The following is a 17,801-nucleotide window of genomic DNA, read 5'->3' as shown; positions in this document are numbered from 1 at the left end:
GAAATCAGGTAGGACCAGAAGAGGTTTGGATAGATTTGAGGAAGGAGTCCTCCAGAAGGCAGCTGGATACATGGGTCTGGTACTCAGGCGAGACGGGGGCACAGCAGGCAGAGTGTGGGGATCGCCTAGTGATGTCTGCCAGGAGTACAGGTGTGGAAAGCGACCGTCAAGGCCTGACTAGCCCTGGGATCCGCTGCCTCTCGGTTCTTCTTCGGCAGAGATGGGGAAGGTTCCTTCTTGAGAATCACTTACACACTTTTCAGGGCAGGAATATGAAAGCTGGAGGGGGCTGGAAGCACAGGAGGCCTTGGGTTTTCCACAGAAGTCTTTATTACAGTGTAAATCCAAGCTCAGGCCTCCCCTGGGCCCCATGCAAAGCCCCAGCGTTGGGGCTAGTGGCGTCAAAAGAGACACCAAGCCCTCACGGCGCCTCCAGCGGTGGGGTCACGGAAGTGCAGGGCGTGCGCCCTATCTAGGCAACTACAAGTCCCAGCAGGCCCCGTGGCCAAGGTGCCTCGCTTTCCTTGGACTCGTAGAGCAGAGCCTCTTGGGAAATGTAGTCCTGGTCGCTCAGGCAATTTGCGCAAACTCCCTGGTGTGAGTGATCCTGACACCCACTGGGAAATGGCTCGGGCTGAGGCTGGGAGAGGGCAGGGATGGAAGGGAGATGGAAGAGGGCAGAGGGCTACACGGGGTGGGAGCAGGCGTCCCGCAGGCAGAGACACCTCTTTCATTCGGCTTTGGCTTTGGGTCCGGAGACTGCAGCTGCTACCGAGGCAAGGGCTCCGGTCCCTGGGATCTTAGCTCGGATCCTGAGTGAGAAACAGGTGGAGTCAAGGGGTGGGGCAAGAGAGGATAATTCTGAGAACTAAAGGGAAAACTGAAGAAGGAACTTAGGGCCCAAACCATCCCCAGCCCTCCACCTACTGGCCTGCGATGGAATTGTCTCTTACCTTTTAGGAAGGAGATATTCAACCCCAGGAGATTTAGGTATAAGGAATATGGGGCCGGGGGCGCAAAGGGAGCAAGGGGAACGGTCCCCAAGTTTCCCCATTCCCCATCCCATCCATCTCCACCACATGCACTTACTTAGCTTTGATGTGGCTCAACTGATTGGTCACCAATCCCACATACTGATCAATCTGGGCCTGGGGGGATGAAGAAGAGGGGTGAAAGGAGAGATTGGAGGGTGCTCTTCTCCCTAATTCATTAAGGTGGCTGCTTCCTCCCCCCCGCCTCAAATCAGGAGTTTGGGGGAGTGGCCTACCATGCAACCTTCAACTCTAAACCTAATAAAATACCCTTGGAAGTCAGAAGTCCAAGTTGAAGTGTCAAACTGATTGGACCGTACTCTGTGTAGGAAGGGATGATGGGTAGACACAAGAATTTGCCAGTGAGTTTGTGTCCTGGGCACTATTGTTAATCTTTGAGATGTGTGTATGTGTGTGTGTTTAGGGACAGTGTAAGAGCAGAGGGCATTAGTGTTGCTTGTCAAGTCCCTGAGTGGATTGATTTAAATACTAGTTTAATTCACAACATTAGCTGACTTTGTGAGTCTTAGTGATTCCAGCATGTGAGGGAGTTAGTTAGGACTATGTCCCTGGCAGGGATGGGCATCACTGGGCTCTCAGCTGTGCTGGAGAATGTCAAAATGGAATGCAGTCCATCTGTCTGTCTCTGGATAGGAGGTATGTCAGTTGGCCCTGGTTCTGTCAGTGTTCTGGGTAACAGACATCCCACCTGATTTAACTGAAATGTCAGTCCCTCGCAGTTTCAGGGAGTGAGGGCATCAGTCAGTCCCCCTGATTGGCTGAGATGGGTGCCAGTCAGACCCAGGCTATGTGTAGGGATAGACGGCATCAGTCTGTCTGTGTGTCTGCAAATGGAATATGTGTTTGTCAGTCCCTGGTGGTATCACAGGGACAGAGGGTATCAGGCTGTCAGGAGGAGGCATTCATCTGTCTGCCTGTTTCTAGCTAGGATGAGTGTTGTTTGGCCTCCTGCTGTGTCAGGGAGAGAAGAACCAGTCAGGCTCCTTCTCCGGAGTTAGGACATGTCAAGGCAGGCCTTGCATCATTGTTGGGGAGGAGCATCGGTGAGTCCACTTGCCTTGGGTTGGGATACATCAGCTAGATCCTGGCTCTGCCACTGGCTCTGTCATGGGACACCAATCAAAATGCCTGTCTCTGACTATTGAAATGTATTAGGTAGGCTCTAGCTGCATGGAGGAAGGGCAGTAGGCAGACCACCTGTGCCTGGCATGTGTCAGATCCTGACTGTCGGGGTAGGAACACCAGCTGGTCCTCTCTTCTCTGGCTGGGACATTTGTCATCGACCCTGGCTGTTGGGGGGCAGGGGGCGATCAGACAAGTTGTGTTTGGTTGGGGTACTGCCAACTGAAGGCCTGTCACACTCACCTGGTGCTGTCGATATAGCAGAGGGACTGTGAATACACCGATCACTCCTGCAGGCACAGAGATGGGGGGTCAGGGTCCTCCCCGGAGATTAACAGTTCCATTCATAACCCTGTCCCCCCCAAGCCCCAGCGCCCCACCTCCCCACCCTGCCCTCCACAGCCTTCCCAGCTCACCCAGAATGAGAAGAGTCAAACCATTGAAGACGGCACCCACGAAGGTCAAGATGTAGAAGAGAAGGGCCAGCTGAGGGTGAGGGTGAGGGTCAGCAGAGCCTACAGGGTGCACCCCAGGCTGGGAACTCACACAGCAATGGCCCTCCTCCCCCTCCACCCCACCAGGGGCAGGCAGGTGAATGCTGAGGACCCAGGAGGGAGGTGGGGGTGCTTCAGGGCACCTTGAGGGAGTCCACGAGGTCTTCTACCAGAAAGAAATGCCGCAGCTGTATGGCCGCAGAGACAACACGGGAGGCAATCTGCTGGGACAAGCGTTCAGTCTGCTCCTGAGTCAGGGTCAGGTCCACGTCCAGGTAGGCCCTGAGAGAACAGAGATGTGTGAGGCAACTCGGCAGGTGGAGGGGGCCCAGGCTGAGGGGATGCCCAAGACAAGGACAAGAAATGAGGGTTGGGGAGGAGGCCAGGTGTAGAGGGGTAGGGTGGAGGTCAGGGTCAGGAGATGGGATCAAGGATTAAGGATCAGAGGTTAGGGTCAGAGGTCAGGGCTGGAAGCTAAGGGTCAGAGTTCGGTTTAATGTCAGGATATCAGGTTGGAGTTAGGAACAGGAAGAGGATGGGTTGGGGCCCGAGTGAGAAGTCAGTGCCTGATCTGAGGTCATGGGTCAGCTCTGGGGTCTGGACAGAGATAAGGGGTGGGGGGCCGGGCCGGGGCTTCTCACTGGAAGGGGTTGGCGCCGTCCCCCCGGTGCACGGCCTGCAGCACTTTTCGGTAAACCCTGAGAGAGATGGTGCCGCAGAGCAGCAACAGGGCCACGTGGGCCGCCACGGACACGATGCTAAAGTGCAGGAGGCTTAGCAGGGAGACCATGAGGCATGTGAAGACCACTCCTGACGTCTTCGCGTCCTTCCAGTGCAGCAGGTCCACCACTGTGGAGGGAGGGGGCGGCGATCAGGCTGGGGTATGGAGCTGCCCTGGCTGACCTCTTGACCTCGTATTTCCTGTCTCGGGGCTGAACCATGACCTCTTGACACACCTGTGGGAGCCTTAACCCAATTTCCAGATTTTTATTTGTCTTCTTTTATTCCATGCTTGGGCTTTCCTGGTGACTCAGACAGTAAAGAATCTGCCTGCCAGGTGGAAGACCCAGATTCGATCCCTGGGTCAGGAAGATCCCTTAGAGAAGGGAAAGGCTACCCACTCCAGTATTCTTGCCTCAAGAATCCCGTGGACAGAGGAGCCTAGCCGGCTACAGTCCATGGGGTCACAAAGAGTCAGACATGACTGACTGACTAACACTTTCATTCCACGCATGCCTCCTGGAAAACCCAAGTTAACTGTCTAGCAAGTCCCCACAAGCTTACTCCTTATTATGTGTGAACAGAAGTTTGGGTGAAAAAAATCATTCTTCTGCATCATGTATATCTCACTCTACTTTTTCTCCTAGAATTCTCTTCTGGTCAACTGGAACAGCTGTTAATTCATTCTTTTTAAGGGCTACACAATATTCCATGGTGTAGCTACACCATTATTCATTTTATTCAACCACGTATCTATTGCCAGGCCATTTCTTTTGTTTCCTCCCCCCGTCCCCTTCCTAGACAGTACTGCAAACAACAGCCTCCTGTAGATATTCTTACCTCCAGGAGGTTCTGTTTCTGAGATACAATCCCAGGGGTCAAATCGCAGGGGGGACTAGTTTTGTATTTTCAAGTATCATAAATTTTATTGGATTGCTTACAAACAAGAGTTAACAATCCTTTTTTCTGTGAAATGAAAGTGACCTTTTCCCAGCATCCTACCCAGCAATGGGTTATTGTTCTTTTTATTTTATGTACCCTGAGGGGTATAAAGTAACATCTCCCTGAAACCCTACCAACACATATATCTAAGTCCTAAGTGTATTAATGACATCATTCTCCTTCCTAGGCTCTAACTCAAATTTCTAACTCACCTCCCAAGCCCAGCCTAAGCTTTGATCAGTGGCCTTTGGACTCCAACCCTCATCTCACTCATCTTAACTTTTAACAGCTCTCCCTATAATCGGCTCCCCTTTGAGCCCTGAACTGAGAGCCTGATACCCTGCCATCTATTTCTGGACAGTTTCCATCCTACCACCCTTACTGCAATCAAACTGACCCATCCCAACCAGTCCCCCTCAGAGTCTGACTCTCCTCACTTCTGCATCCTCCCTGTACACATCCTCCCATCTACTGTAACTAGGGTAGGTCTCCCCTCAACCCCTCCCCTGCAGGCTCCCCAAGGCCTGGGCCATTGGGTGGGGGAGGGGCCGGGTCGTCTGAGGCGGGGGCTAAGTTTAGGCACGCTGAGGGGAGGGAGCCTCTCCCGCAGCTGTGCTGGCCTGTCCGGCTACTGAGTGACAGCGCCGCCTGGACCAGAGGCAGGGGGAGGGGGCCTCGCTGCTCTCGGGCCCCAAAGCTCCGGCTGGAGAGAGAGGGGACCCCACACTCCCACCACGCCCTCCCTAGGTACCCCCACAGCCCCTCAGCCCCAGCCTGCATTTCTGGGGAATCTGGGACCAAGAGGAAACATTCCCCCAGAGTTGAGGGCGACAAAAGCGAATCTGGGGCCCTTTCCACGGTCCCCCAGCCCTCGCGTCCCAGCGCCCCAGCCCGCCCCGAAAGCCCACCTTTACTCCCCATCTCGGCTCCTCCGAGTGAGAGGCTACAGACACCGCTGCTTCTCAGGGATTTTGCCCACTTCAGTGGAACCGGGAGGGAGGGAATAGGGGGCGGGGCCCCCTTTGTACCCAGCCAATGGCTCTCCATAGAGGTGGGAACTATTCCAAAACGGTGTGGCTCTCTTTGTAAACAGCCGAAAGCAGGAATGTCTACAACCAATCTATAGGAACCGTTCATGGAGACTGAGCATACTTTAAGGCAAGGCGGGTATATTTACAATTTGCCAATGCTAGTGGTCAGGGAAGAGGAAAAGTTTTAAAAGGCTCTGAGTTTACTTTTACGAGCCGGGTGGCCACATTCAAAAGAGCCTTTTCAGGGATTTGGCCTATCCAAAATCAGCCTCCAGGGGGAGCACTACAAAAGAGGGATTTTTTTTTTTTTTTTTTTTTTTTAGCAATTAGCCAATCCCAATCCTAAACCCTCAGTGGGAGGGCTAATTTCTCGAGTGGGAGGGGCAGCTATTTAAAAAGAGGCAATGGCAATCTTAGGTAACGGGACTTTTTTTAAGGCTAGAGTTTATAATGTCCTGCCAAAAGGAATACCTCCTCCGTTTCTCCACTCTCCGCTCCTTCGCGAGTTTGGTGCCTTTAAATATCAATCCTCCACCCTCCCAGTGGTCCAAAGTAGCACTTTCCCTCTCGGAGTTTACCTAGAACTTGTGATTCCAATGTGAATTCTGATTGGTCCGTGCTAGCGAGGCACTGTCCCGTGATTGGCTCTCGCTCCAGCTGCCCCCAGGGCTCTTCCTCCTTCTCGTCCGGCAAGGGCTCATCCAGCCAAGAGTTCGAATCCCGGGATCGAGGTGGGGATGGGGTGGGGGTCTGGGGGATCCCAGAGACAGGGCTGGGCTGTGGAGTAAAGACTTCCAGCGGCGAGGACTGAACGAATGCGAGTGGTAGGTCCAATTCTGGTGAGTTAGAGAGAGAAGGCTGTGAGCTTTCGCTTTGGAGGTGCCCTAAGGAAAGAAACCACCCACCCCTTGTGGCTTCAGTCTCAGCACCTCAGACATCTCACCTTTCCCAGCCTCTCCAGCCACTGATCCTTCGGGCTCCTCGTCTTCCAGTGGAGTGGAGCTACTGGTGGCAGAGTCCTCCCCAGTCCCTGCTCCCCGGGTCGCCCAGCCCAGTTGATCCAGCTGCAGCCCCAGGTCCTCTGGGGGGCGCTCAGCTGGAGGGGCGGAACTGGGGTCACCTCGACGCCCGGGCTCCGGGGATTGGCTCAGGCTGGGGATGCTTTCCAAGCTGTCGCCCAGGCCGGGCTGAGGGGGCGGATCTCGCGGCTCCGAGACTGAGCGGCCCTGGGGCCGTGGGCGGCGAGCGGCTGAATCCCTGCGAGCCCCAGAGCCCACCACACCGTCGAAGGCGATGTAGGAGAAGGTCAGCTCCCGCGGAGTGCCCCAGTCCTGCGACGTGGTCTCCTCCTCGTCGTCCTCCGAGAATTCCCGGGCTGTATGCAGCTCCCGAAAATCCGAATCATCGTTCCCTCCTGCCACGAGCAAAGGAGGGCATGAGCTCCTCTGACGAAGACCCTAACCCACTCCCCTTAATCCCTTGGCCCAGCTGTGAGCCCCCTTCAAGTTCCACCCTCACATCCTCCCTCTTTGTTTACCTTCTGTGGAGTCAGGGGTAGATGAAGCTGTAGACGGAGCTTCTTCTGCAAGAGGAAAATATCGAGGACACTTAGAAGTTTAGACTGCCTGAGTTACAGTAGTGAGCCAGTCCTGGAAACTTGTCTGAATTAAGGAATCTTAGAATTTTCATCACAGGACCTTTAGAACATTCTGTATACAAACTGTAAAACCTTCCTATCCCTGTTATCTGAAGCTCAGTCTTGGAAGTTCAAATCCAGGAATCTTGATCTTAGAGTCTTCAAGCGTTGCTTCACTCGTGTCTGACTCTTTGCGATCCCATGGACTGTAGTCTGCCAGGCTCTTTTGTCCATGGGATTCTCCAGACAAGAACACTGAAGTGGGTTGCTGTGCCCTATTCCAGCGGATCTTCCCAACCCAGGAATCAAAACCGTGTCTCTTATGTTTCCTGCATTGGCAAACGGGTCCTTTACCAACAGCGCCACCTGGGAAACCCTTCAGGATTTTAGGAGGCTTTTAGGAGGTTTCAATTCATTAATTCTTTCAACAACCATTATTTGAGTGCTTAATAAATTCCAGTCACTATTTTAGATCCTGAAGATACAACTGTAAACAAAGCCCCTAGTCTTATAGAGCTTACACTCTATAGAGGAGATAGACACAAACAATTAAACTTATGGTGTTGGGTGCTAAGTGTATGGAGAAAAATCAAAGTAAGGGAAGAGAAAATAAGGGGATGCTATTTCAGACAGGTTGGTGAGGAAGACTCCTTGGATGACATCTGAGAAGAAATCTGAATGATGTGATGAAGCCATGAGAATATCTAGGGAAGAGTCTTCCAGGCAGAGGGAAAAGCCAGTACAAAGGCCCTGAGGCAAGCACTAAGCTTTGCATATTTGAGGAACAGAGAAGTATGCAGATATGACTGGAACAGAGTGACTGATGGGAAGATGATGGGAGATGAGAGCAGAGAGGTAAGGTGGGGGTGGGGTGGGGAGAAGACGAAGGGCCTTCCTTTGTAAGCCCAGGTAGGGACAAGATCTTAGAATGTAGGGATGATACGCTAAAACGTTGAAATAACAAATTCTTAGAATCTTGGCATCTGGACTCCCAAGACATACAAGTGGCTAGGTCAGTGTTGAAATCCCCAATTCTCAGAACCTCGGGGATGTGAGACAGAGAATGTTAGACGAGGACCGTTAGAGCTCTGGGCTCAGAAATCATGAGGCTTAGACAAGGCTTAATTTCAATTATGGAATTCAGCCTCTCAGAGCTAGCTTGGGGCTTTGCCTACAGGAGATGCTCAATACCTTTTGGAAATTGAAATCGCATACCCCCCGCCCCCACCTCATTTCCTCAGATGGGGAATAGGAGACCAGGAATGAAAGACCTGGAGGGGTAAAAACAGCTAAGGATCCAGGAGTCCTAGCCCTAACCCAGAGATTGGCTGTTTCCTGGGGACAGGGGATTGGACACTTCGGGTGAGCCCAGAGCTGCCTCTGATTCTGGGCAGAAAACGGAGGTGGGATGCGAAGATGGGTGATGCGGGGGAGGGGGAATCAGACCCCTCTTCTCCATCCTGACTCTACCCCTCCCCGCAGGCTGCGGCCAGCACCAGGGCGAGGGGACAGCTCCTGGAGAGCGTCCTCATGCCGGGCGGAGCCCCGCCGCACATTCAAGCGCCCAGCGCGCCCCCCGTCGGCTATCTCAGTGCCCCCAACCTCTGCTCAGTCTCACTCAGATTCTCCGGGTCAAGTCGCCCCCACCGTTGCTAGAACATGGGGGAGGGCAGATCTTCCTTTGTCTCCTTCACCTCCTCCCCTATCTCGGCTCTCCCACGGCCCAGGTCGGAGGGGAAACCGAAGAGGAGCCCACCCGGGCCTCTGGGCCCCACACCAGGCCTGAGCCTCCCCCTACTCACTGCAGTGGGCGAAGACCGGCAGGACCTGCCCCATGGCCCCCCTCGGGCCTGCATCGGGACCCCCGCCCACTCCGGCCACGCCGCCTTGGGCCTGGGGCCGCGAGCGCTCATCTCCGCCGCGCCCAGGACGCCGCCGCCGCCGCCGCCATCCTCGCCGCCTCCTCCTGCCGGGCCGCTCCAGCAGTCGTCGCCGCCGCCGCCGCCGCCGCCCTCAGTTCGGCTTGGCAGGGGCGGGCGGGGCCGCTGGCGGGGGGGCACTGCAGCGCGAGGGCAAGGGGCGGGGCCACAGACCGGGGGGAGGAACCTGAGGGAGGGCGAGGGGGCGGGGAAAAGCGCGGGAGGATGGAGGGGTGTGGTCTTTCTAATAGAGGGGCGGAGCTAGGGCGGTAGGCTACTGGTCGAGAAGTCTTGGAAGGCGGTCTGAACGGCGGGATCTAGCGAGAGGAGGGCGGGGCCTTTAGTGGGAGTGAAGTGGGGGCCGAGGGTGGGGTGAGGGGCTCAGCGAGATAAGGATGCAGGAGCCTAGGCGGAGAGGATGGAGGCGTGGAACTCAGACCCTGTTCTGGTGGAGCTAGAGGTGTCAGTGAAGGGAGGGTACAAAGATTCTACCGCTGGGAGGTAAAGGTAAGAGCTGAGAATCTCAATGGGAGTGGGAAAGGGGGCGGGAGGAAACTACTTGGAAACTTTTGAGACAAGGGGAGGAGCTCAGACTTGAAGGGCCTTAAACTAATTTAGAATTATTCAGAGTTGGGCGGAGTCAGTCCGAGACAGATGAGCTAGAGGCGTGGCCTAGGGGGAATAAGGCAGAACAAAACAAGGGAGATGGTGTGGCTCAGAAGGGGAGCGCAATCTGGAGTGAGGGGGCGGGGCCTGTAGCTAAGAGGCGGAGCTAGAGTCCAGTCGGGGATAGCAAATATTTGGAGCCACTGTATGTATGAATGGATGGGCGGGACCTGGAAGAGAAGCGACTGAAACCCGAGAGCGAGAGGTAGAAATAAAAAAGTTAAGAGTTGAAAGCTTTTGAAACCCAGGATGGGACCACTGATATGGGAGAAGATTGGACAGAGCAGGGCTGGGTACCCGAAGCCGAGTGTTGTGTTGAGAATACAGATTCTAGAAATCGTTTCCCGATAATATTGTTTACTTCTATGACTCTGTTTCCTCTTCGGTAAACTGGAGATGATGATGTAAAATTATGTTTAGCTGTGGTCAGTGCTAGATTGGCACTATTGTCATTTTCCTCTGATCCAAACCCAAAGCCTCGCTTTGAAGATGCTGAAGAGGGAAGCCCTAAGAGTTCAACCCTTTCTAGTGACTTGAGTGCAAGTCAAGGGCATAGGAAGGAGATTTAGGTGGTTTAAAATGTCACAAGGCAGGGGATTAGTGGGCGGGTGGGGCGGGGATGGTTAGCAGGTGCAGAGGGTGGAGTCTTCCTGATCCCCAGGCCGAAGGATGGCGGCCCTTGCCCGCCTGCTGGAACGTCTCCTTTGGCCAGCCCGCAAGGAAGAGGAGGCGGAGGAAGAAGAGGAGGGATGCAGGTCTCCCAACCGGCCTCAGTCCCTCCTAGACGCGCCGCGTTGCGCCCAGCGGCCGCACGGGGGTGCGGCGGCGGCGTGGGGTCTGCGCTTCGGGGCTAGCGCAGTGCAGGGCTGGCGCGCACACATGGAGGATGCTCATTGCGCTTGCCTTGCGCTACCTGGGCTGCCCCCGGGCTGGGCTTTCTTCGCAGTCCTCGACGGCCACGGCGGGGCAAGAGCCGCCCTCTTCGGCGCGCGCCACCTGAAGGGCCAAGTACTTGAGGCTCTAGGCCCGGAGCCCAGCGAGCCCCAGGGAGTGTGCGAAGCACTGCGCCGCGCCTTTCTGAGCGCAGACGCGCGCCTGCGTGCTCTCTGGCCCCGCGGCGAGCCTGGGGGCTCCACCGCTGTGGCGTTACTGGTTTCCCCGCGCTTTCTGTACCTGGCGCACTGCGGTGACTCTCGCGCGGTGCTAAGTCGCGCCGGCGCCGTGGCCTTCAGCACCGAGGACCATCGGCCCCTCCGTCCCCGAGAACGTGAACGCATCCATGACGCGGGTGGCACCATCAGCCGTCGGCGCCTCGAGGGCTCTTTGGCAGTGTCCAGAGCCCTGGGAGACTTTGCCTACAAAGAGGCTCCAGGAAGGCCCCCAGAACAGCAACTCGTTTCCGCGGAGCCTGAGGTGACCGCCCTGGCACGCCAAGCGGAGGACGAGTTCATGCTCTTGGCTTCTGATGGCGTGTGGGACGCGATGTCCGGGTCTGCCCTAGTGGGACTGGTGGCATCGCGCCTCTGTTTGGGCTTGGCCCCGGAGCTTCTCTGCGCGCAGCTGTTGGACACGTGTCTTTGCAAGGTCCTGGGGGCGGGGCTTGAGGTCTTTGAGGGAAGAACCTAAGGACTTAGGGAAGAGGAGCTTTGATAGAGAGGCTAAAGTAAAACTAGAGGATGGGTGGGGCTCCATTAGGGGGCGGGGCCTGCAGGAACGGGGCAGGGTCAAAAGATGCAGAGGGCGGAGACTGAGGGAAGACTGGAGACAAGATGGGATGGACAGATACTCGAGGGGTTTAAGATAAATGGCGTGGTCTTTTGGAATGGGACAGCTCTTAGGGCTTTCCAGGTGGTTCAGTGGTAAAGAATTCACCTGCAATATAGGAGATGGGGGAGACACAGGTTCGATTCGTGGGTTGGGAAGATCCACTGACGTAGGAAATGCCAACCCACTCCAGTATTCTTGCCGGGAAAATTCCACGGACAGAGGAGCCTGGTGGGTCACGGTCCATGGGGTCGCAAAGAATCGGATACGCCTGAAGCGACTAAACACAACCGCTTAGGCCTAGAGGTGGGTACTGAGGTGTGATTAGTGGCAGAAGGAAGAGCAGCTAAACAGCAAAGTGCGAAGAGCTTTGGAAAAGAGAAGTTGTCGTTGTTGTAGCTCAGTCATGTCCAGCTCTGCGACCCCATGAACAGCAGCACACCAGGCTTCCCTATCCATCACTATCTCCGGGAGTTTGCTCAAACTCATTTCCATTGAGTCGGTGATGCCGTCCAACCATCTCATCCTCTGTTGCCCACTTCCCCTCCTGCCCTCAATCTTTCCCAGCATCAGGGTCTTTTCCAATGAGCCGGCTCTTCGCATCAGGTGGCCAAAATGGTTCTCCTTGATAGGGTGGGCTAGGACAGCAAGAGAGGGCGTGGCCTAAGCAATTGGTCTCTGTGAGAGGCTTGCTTTAGAATGGCAGAAGGGTGGGACTTTCGAGAAATGTGCATAACCAGATTGGGAAGGGGGCACTAGAACAAGGGTAATGTTCGGAAACTGCTGCCCAAGGCATAGAGCCCTGTGCTGGGGCTCTCACACGTGTTCCACCAGGCTCTCTTTCCTCCACCTTCTCCAGGGCAGCCTGGACAACATGACCTGCCTCCTGGTCTGCTTTCCGGGGGCTCCCAGACCTTGTGAGGAGGCCATCAGGAAGGAGGTACTGCTCGATGCAGCCCTGGGACGCAGAGTTGCAGGTGAGCGGTGTTGGGAGTCCAGCAGAAGGGGTTGTCTGCCAGCCGAGCACCCCCACAATTCTTGTCTCTTTCTCAGAGCTGTGTGCTTCTGCCTCAGAGCCCCCCAGCTTGAACACAGTTTTCAGGACTCTGGCCTCTGAGGACATCCTGGATTTACCTCCTGGGGGAGGACTCTACTGCAAGTGAGTTGGGGTAAGGTAGGTTGGAATGGGAGAGTTGCTGGCCGGAGGAGGATGCCCTCCTGAAGGCCTTCCTTTGCTCTCTAGGGCCACAGTCATCGCTGAAGCTTATTCTCAGTTCTGCCAGGCCTCAAGACAGCGCTGCGTGGTAAGGACCCTGTATTCTTGAACGTTTTCATAGAAGCATGTAATTCAGGCCCCCACCCGATTCCTTTAAGTGATGGGGCAATTGCAGCCAGAGTGGATTTGCCAGATATATCAATAAATTCTCACACCTGTTCCTGAAGAACTGTGATAGGTGTGTGTGGGAAGGTGGGGGGTGGGATCGGAAGCAGAAGCAGAGAAGAGATTGTGCTTCTTCTCCAAGAAATATGCCTCTGACTTTGCTCCATCATTGGGAAAGACCCTGAAGTTGGGAAAGATTGAGGGCAGGAGGAGAAGGGGGCAACATAAGATGAGATGGTTGGATGGCATCACCGACTCAATGGACATGAGTTTGAGCAAACTCCCGGAGATAGTGAAGGAGGTGGAAGTCTTGCCTGCTGCAGCCTATGGGGTCACAAAGAATGGGACATGACTTAGCCACTGAACAACAACATTGCTCTGTGAAGCGCCATCATCCCAAGCACCACCCCCTCCATCCAGGAATAAGGCAGAAAAATTCACGGAACGTTGATGACCAACCTGATTGCACTGCGGAGACTACCAGGACATCTCTGAGGGTGGTCTAGGTCTTAGAGGACAGAGGTTGTGGATTGGGCCCAGATACCCCATTTGGGGGGCTTCCCTAGTGGTTCAGACAGTAAAGAATCTGCCTGCAATGCAGGAGACTTGGGTTCGATCCCTGGGTCGAGAAGATCCCCTGGAGAAGGGAATGGCTACCCACTCTAGTACTCTTGCCTGGAAAATTCCATGGACAGAAGAGCCTGGTGGACAACAGTCCGTGGGATCACAAAGCTTATTTGAAGATGTCCAAGGAGGTGGTGGGTGAAGCCATATAAACTAAGGTACAGGGTGGAGGTCTGGGAGGAAATATGAGAATGGAAACTGGAAGGCCTTTGCAGGGCAGAGAAGGGAGCTGGGTTATTTATTACTCTTTGGCGGGGGGTATGGATAATTTCTTAGCAGCAGAAAGGAGAACTTAGTAAGGATTCTTTTGATTTGTGAGTGCCAGAAACCTCATTCAAACTGCGAATACAAAGCAGAGAATTTACTGGTCCGTGTAATTGAAGAGTTCAGGGACTTAAGGCATGACTGCATCCAGTTGTCAAATGATGTCATGCAGTTAGTTTTATTTTCTCTGAGTTGGCTTCATTTCCTGGCAGGGTCTCCACATGAGGTGGCACAGAGTTTCTGCTCCAGGCTTACGTCCCAGGAACCTAACATCCCCAGTGGGGAGAGCAGGCGTTTCCCAGTAGGGGGCAGCCGCGGTTCCAGAGCTGCTTCTCATTGGCCACACTGGGTCAAGTGCCTGACCAGTGTCCGTGTCTCTGATTGGCCAGGCTGGGGTCACAGGTCCATCCCTTAGTGCCTGCCTTGGGGTCCCCTCGCCCTAAAACAAAGGGGTTGAAGAGATGAGGAATGTTGGTTCCTCAAAGGAAAAAATAGGAACGGAGCATTCAGAACACCAGGGAGTAAATACCGAGAGGCAAGAAGGGGTTCCTATTCACCGTCTTCCACGTTTTGTTTCTACAGAAGGGGCAGAAAGGGGCTGAGGAACCCACTGGCGCCCTTTCAGTCTCTGCCTTGCACTTGGAGGCTTAACAGCTGTCATCCTTTGAGGACCCTCTGCCCAGCAGGGACCTCAGCGGAATTAAGGAAGAGAACTCCCCTTCCCCAGTTATGAGACCAGCGGAAGGAAGAGAAGCTGATGGAGGAACCCCAGAATGTTTATTTCCCTTTTTCCTACTTCCCTCTCATAAGACGTCTTATGAGAGAGGGGAAATTCCACCCACCAGCTAGACCGAAAAAAAAAAAAAAAAAAAATCCAAACCCCCAAACCAAATGTCTAATAATTAGAGCTGACTGGACTCTGAAAAACACCCAGTTCAATAACCTTCTCTTTGCTTCCTATTTTTCATCTATTTGGCAGGAAGGTTGGGGAAAGTTTTTATGATTAAATTTTAATTACATAATTCAAAATATATTTTTGTGAAAAAAAACAAAAAAACATATGCATTATTTGCTCAGTCATTTGGCAAATATGTATGGGGCACCTACTGTGGGCAAAAGGCCCTGCTCATAGCCATCAACCTGGCAGACCCACTGAAGTTCCTCCCCCTGGAACTTCCTAGTGGGGGGCGTGGGGGGGTGGGGGAACAGCAAACAAGGGAACCCATAACAAGGTCATCTCAGACACTGACAAGGGTCTTAAAAAAAAAAAAAGGAGATGGGGGATTGATTAAGAAAACGTCTAGGGGAGCTATGTTGGTTTTTTTACATTGCTATCTATGAGTAGTAAGTTTACTTGGTTTGAAATTCACAGGGCACAAAATGGTATACAATGACAAGGCCCCACCCATAGTCATCATTCCATTTTCCACCTGGGGATGGTTGCTTTAGACAGGGGGGTCTGTGAACACCTCTGAGGAGGGGACAGCTGAGTAGAAACGTATCAGAGAACTAGTCAGCCACGCAAAAACCCCTCGGGGCAGAAGGAACAGCTAGTGTGAAAGCCTAGAGGAAAGATTGAACTTGACATTTTCTTTTTTTCTTTATTTTTTAAAATTTTGCTTGCACTGGGTCTTCAATGCTGCCCAGGGGCTTCCTCTAGTTGACAGCAGTGAGCGAGGGGTTCTGTGGTTTCGGGAGCTTGGGATCTAGGGCATGCCGGCTTCAGTAGTTGAGGCATATGGGCTCAGCAGTTGAGCTCAGAGGCTCTAGAGCACTGGGCTCAGTAGTTGTGGCGCATGGGCTTTGTTGCCCTGAGGGCATGTGGAAATCTTCCCCGACCCTGTCTCTAGCATTGGCGGTGGATTCTTAACCACTGGACCAGCAGGGACTTCCCAGACTTGGCATTTTCGAGATGAGGCTTGAGATTATGATCATCAAACTCTCCATGATGCCATTCACTGTCCTATTGGTAATCCCTGCAATGAGTTTGGAGTGGATTTTTCGAGACCTTTTATTGGACAAGTACACACACGTATATGGTACCTTAAAGTGTTTCCTTGATTTTTACTCATACCCTATGTATCATTTGGTAATTTGTTTCCTTTTACTCAATAATGTGTTAGAGCCTTCTTTCATGCCACTTGCACACACCTCATTCTTTTTAGCTGCCTCTCAGCACTTCAAATGAGATATGGAATGGTTTCAACACCCATCATCCTCTTGATGGCTATTTAGGTTGTTTCCAGTTTCTTACCCTTGCATTGCTGCTGCCATAAAGATTCTTGATCAGACTCCTGTGTACACATGCAAGAGTTTCTCTAGTGCAGGGGTCTCGCCACCTGTTTTGTACAGCACTTGAGCTAAGAATGATTTTTACATTTTTAAAGGGTTGTAAAAAATACATAAAAGAGGCTCTATGTCTAATATACTTAAAATATTTACTATTTGGGCTTTATTTATTTGGCTGCTCTGGGTCTTACTTGCAGCACCAGCGATCTAGTTCCCTGACCAGGGATGGAAACCGGGCTCCCTACTTGTGGTCTCAGCCTCTGGACCACCAGGGAAGTCCCTATTTGGATCTTTACCAAAAAATTTGCTGACTATAGTGCAAGTGGCACACAGAAGCACCACTTTCCCATTTCACAGATGGGAAAGCTGAGACCCAGAGAGGAGAAAGGACTTGCCCATGGTCACAAAGAACTGGGGTTCTCAAGTCTGTCCCCAAATGACTCACAGCCTGAGGAGACACAAAGAGAAATAATTATAACCTACAGTGGATCAGGGTTTAAGGCCTTCCACTGTGGGGTAGGGGAGAAGGAAATGGCAACCCACTCCAGTATTCTTGCTTAGAGAATCCTGTGGACGGAGGAGCCTGGTGGGCTGCCGTCTATGGGGTCGCAGAGAGTCGGACACGACTGAAGCGACTTAGCAGCAGCAATAGCAGCAGTGTACGGTAGAGAAGGGGAGAGGATTACTCAGTTCTTCAGAGAAGAATTAATATCAGAGACTGGCCTAGAAGAATGAGATAAAGATCAGGGTATCGCCCAGGCAGCAGGCTCCTTTAGGAAACAGGTAGGAAGCTTGATTCCCTCACCAAATCAGCTAGGCCCTAAGAATTGTTTTACTCTCATTAACCACTGGAGTCCTGGTGGCTCAGGCAAGAGGGCTCTAGCCCAGATTTATTCCCTGCCTCTAGACCTCAGTTTATCCATTTCTAAACTTTCAACTGATTGCCCAGACTCCTGCCCTCCAGGCCAGGTGGCGCTCTACAGGAGGGGCGTGGTCATATTGCTGGCGTCTCGTGGGGGTGGAGTCTGCGGGTCCCGGTGCGGAAGCCCGGGAGGCTGTAGGGACTCAGCCTGAACCTTGCGCGTGGGGGAGGGGTCTCGCAGGAGTCGGTAGAGGGAGGGTCCCCCAACTCCGTGCCCTCGGATTGCTGCATGATCCCACCATCTTCCGCACGCGAAACTGAGTCACGGCGGGGCGTGCGTGGGTAGGGGGCCAGGAGCCTTATTCACACAGGGATCGGGAGTCCCATTCCCACCCAGGTCCACCGCTGCACCACCCCCCCCCCACACCCCGCCCCACACACACACCCTGCGGTTGTGAGTCAGCGGCCGGCCGCGCCCCCTCGGCCCACTTCCTCCTCACCTTCCCTGGGCGGGCGGGGGTGGGGGGCAACGAGAGAGGTGGGCCCCCTCCCCACCCATCCCCCTCCTCGGCGAGGGAGGTGGATCACCCTAGTGACCCCTCATAAATTGGGGGAGGAGGGAGACCTTGGGGGGGGGTAGTCCCGAAGGTAGGATTTAAGGGAGAAAATCGGAGAAAATCTATGCTTGACCCGAGGGTCCTCCTCGTCCCCCAAATTGAGAAGAATGTAAAGAAATGAAAAAAAGTCGATGAGGAAGGTAAGAAGAAATTCTGCCCCCCTGATATTCCCCTAAGAATTTCCATCGTGGCAGAGAACTCAGGATCAAGGAAGGATCCCTTCCTCTCTATCAAGCTTCCCCTCTAATTTGGGGGTGACCCCCAGAGTGCATCGCTGTGCAAAAATGTTGGGGAAGAGGGAAATAGCGGAAGTCGAAGGTTCCGCGTTGCCCTTTTAAGCGCCCTCCACCAACCCCCCCCAACCCCACCGCCTTAAGGTGTCCGCGGCCCCTTTAAGGCGCAGGGCATTGTGGGTGCG

At 53.7% G+C, this 17,801-nt stretch overlaps 2 protein-coding genes across 3 annotated transcripts; one reads left to right on the top strand and one right to left on the bottom strand.

Moving 5' to 3' along the window:
• Positions 1–310: 310 nt before the first annotated feature.
• On the bottom strand, positions 311–9,026 carry RTN2 (reticulon 2). 2 transcript variants are annotated; one of them, XM_027515461.1, is made up of 10 exons: positions 8,800–9,026; positions 6,899–6,943; positions 6,305–6,775; positions 5,940–6,197; positions 3,310–3,517; positions 2,812–2,950; positions 2,591–2,660; positions 2,418–2,464; positions 1,090–1,148; positions 311–812 (listed from the first exon to the last, which is right to left on the bottom strand). In XM_027515461.1, exons 1-10 carry the CDS (start codon positions 8,831–8,833, stop codon positions 731–733), a joined length of 1,413 nt encoding a protein of 470 aa, XP_027371262.1. In that variant the 5' UTR covers positions 8,834–9,026; the 3' UTR covers positions 311–730. The 2 variants fall into 2 exon arrangements, with proteins under 2 accessions (XP_027371262.1, XP_027371263.1); XM_027515462.1 differs by lacking the exons at positions 311–812; positions 1,090–1,148 and adding an exon at positions 1,753–1,876.
• Positions 9,027–9,438: 412 nt separating this feature from the next.
• Positions 9,439–14,683, top strand: PPM1N (protein phosphatase, Mg2+/Mn2+ dependent 1N (putative)). Its single transcript, XM_027515459.1, has 5 exons — positions 9,439–11,166; positions 12,206–12,323; positions 12,400–12,505; positions 12,590–12,650; positions 14,198–14,683. Exons 1-5 carry the CDS (start codon positions 10,252–10,254, stop codon positions 14,264–14,266), a joined length of 1,269 nt encoding a protein of 422 aa, XP_027371260.1. The 5' UTR covers positions 9,439–10,251; the 3' UTR covers positions 14,267–14,683.
• The last annotated feature ends 3,118 nt before the right edge of the window (positions 14,684–17,801 follow it).

The sequence above is a fragment of the Bos indicus x Bos taurus genome, chromosome 18 (assembly GCF_003369695.1).
Source record: "Bos indicus x Bos taurus breed Angus x Brahman F1 hybrid chromosome 18, Bos_hybrid_MaternalHap_v2.0, whole genome shotgun sequence".
NCBI classification, from domain to species: domain Eukaryota; kingdom Metazoa; phylum Chordata; class Mammalia; order Artiodactyla; family Bovidae; genus Bos; species Bos indicus x Bos taurus.
The sequence above is the reverse complement of the archived record's forward strand: the minus strand, read 5'-3'. Positions and strand labels throughout refer to the sequence as shown.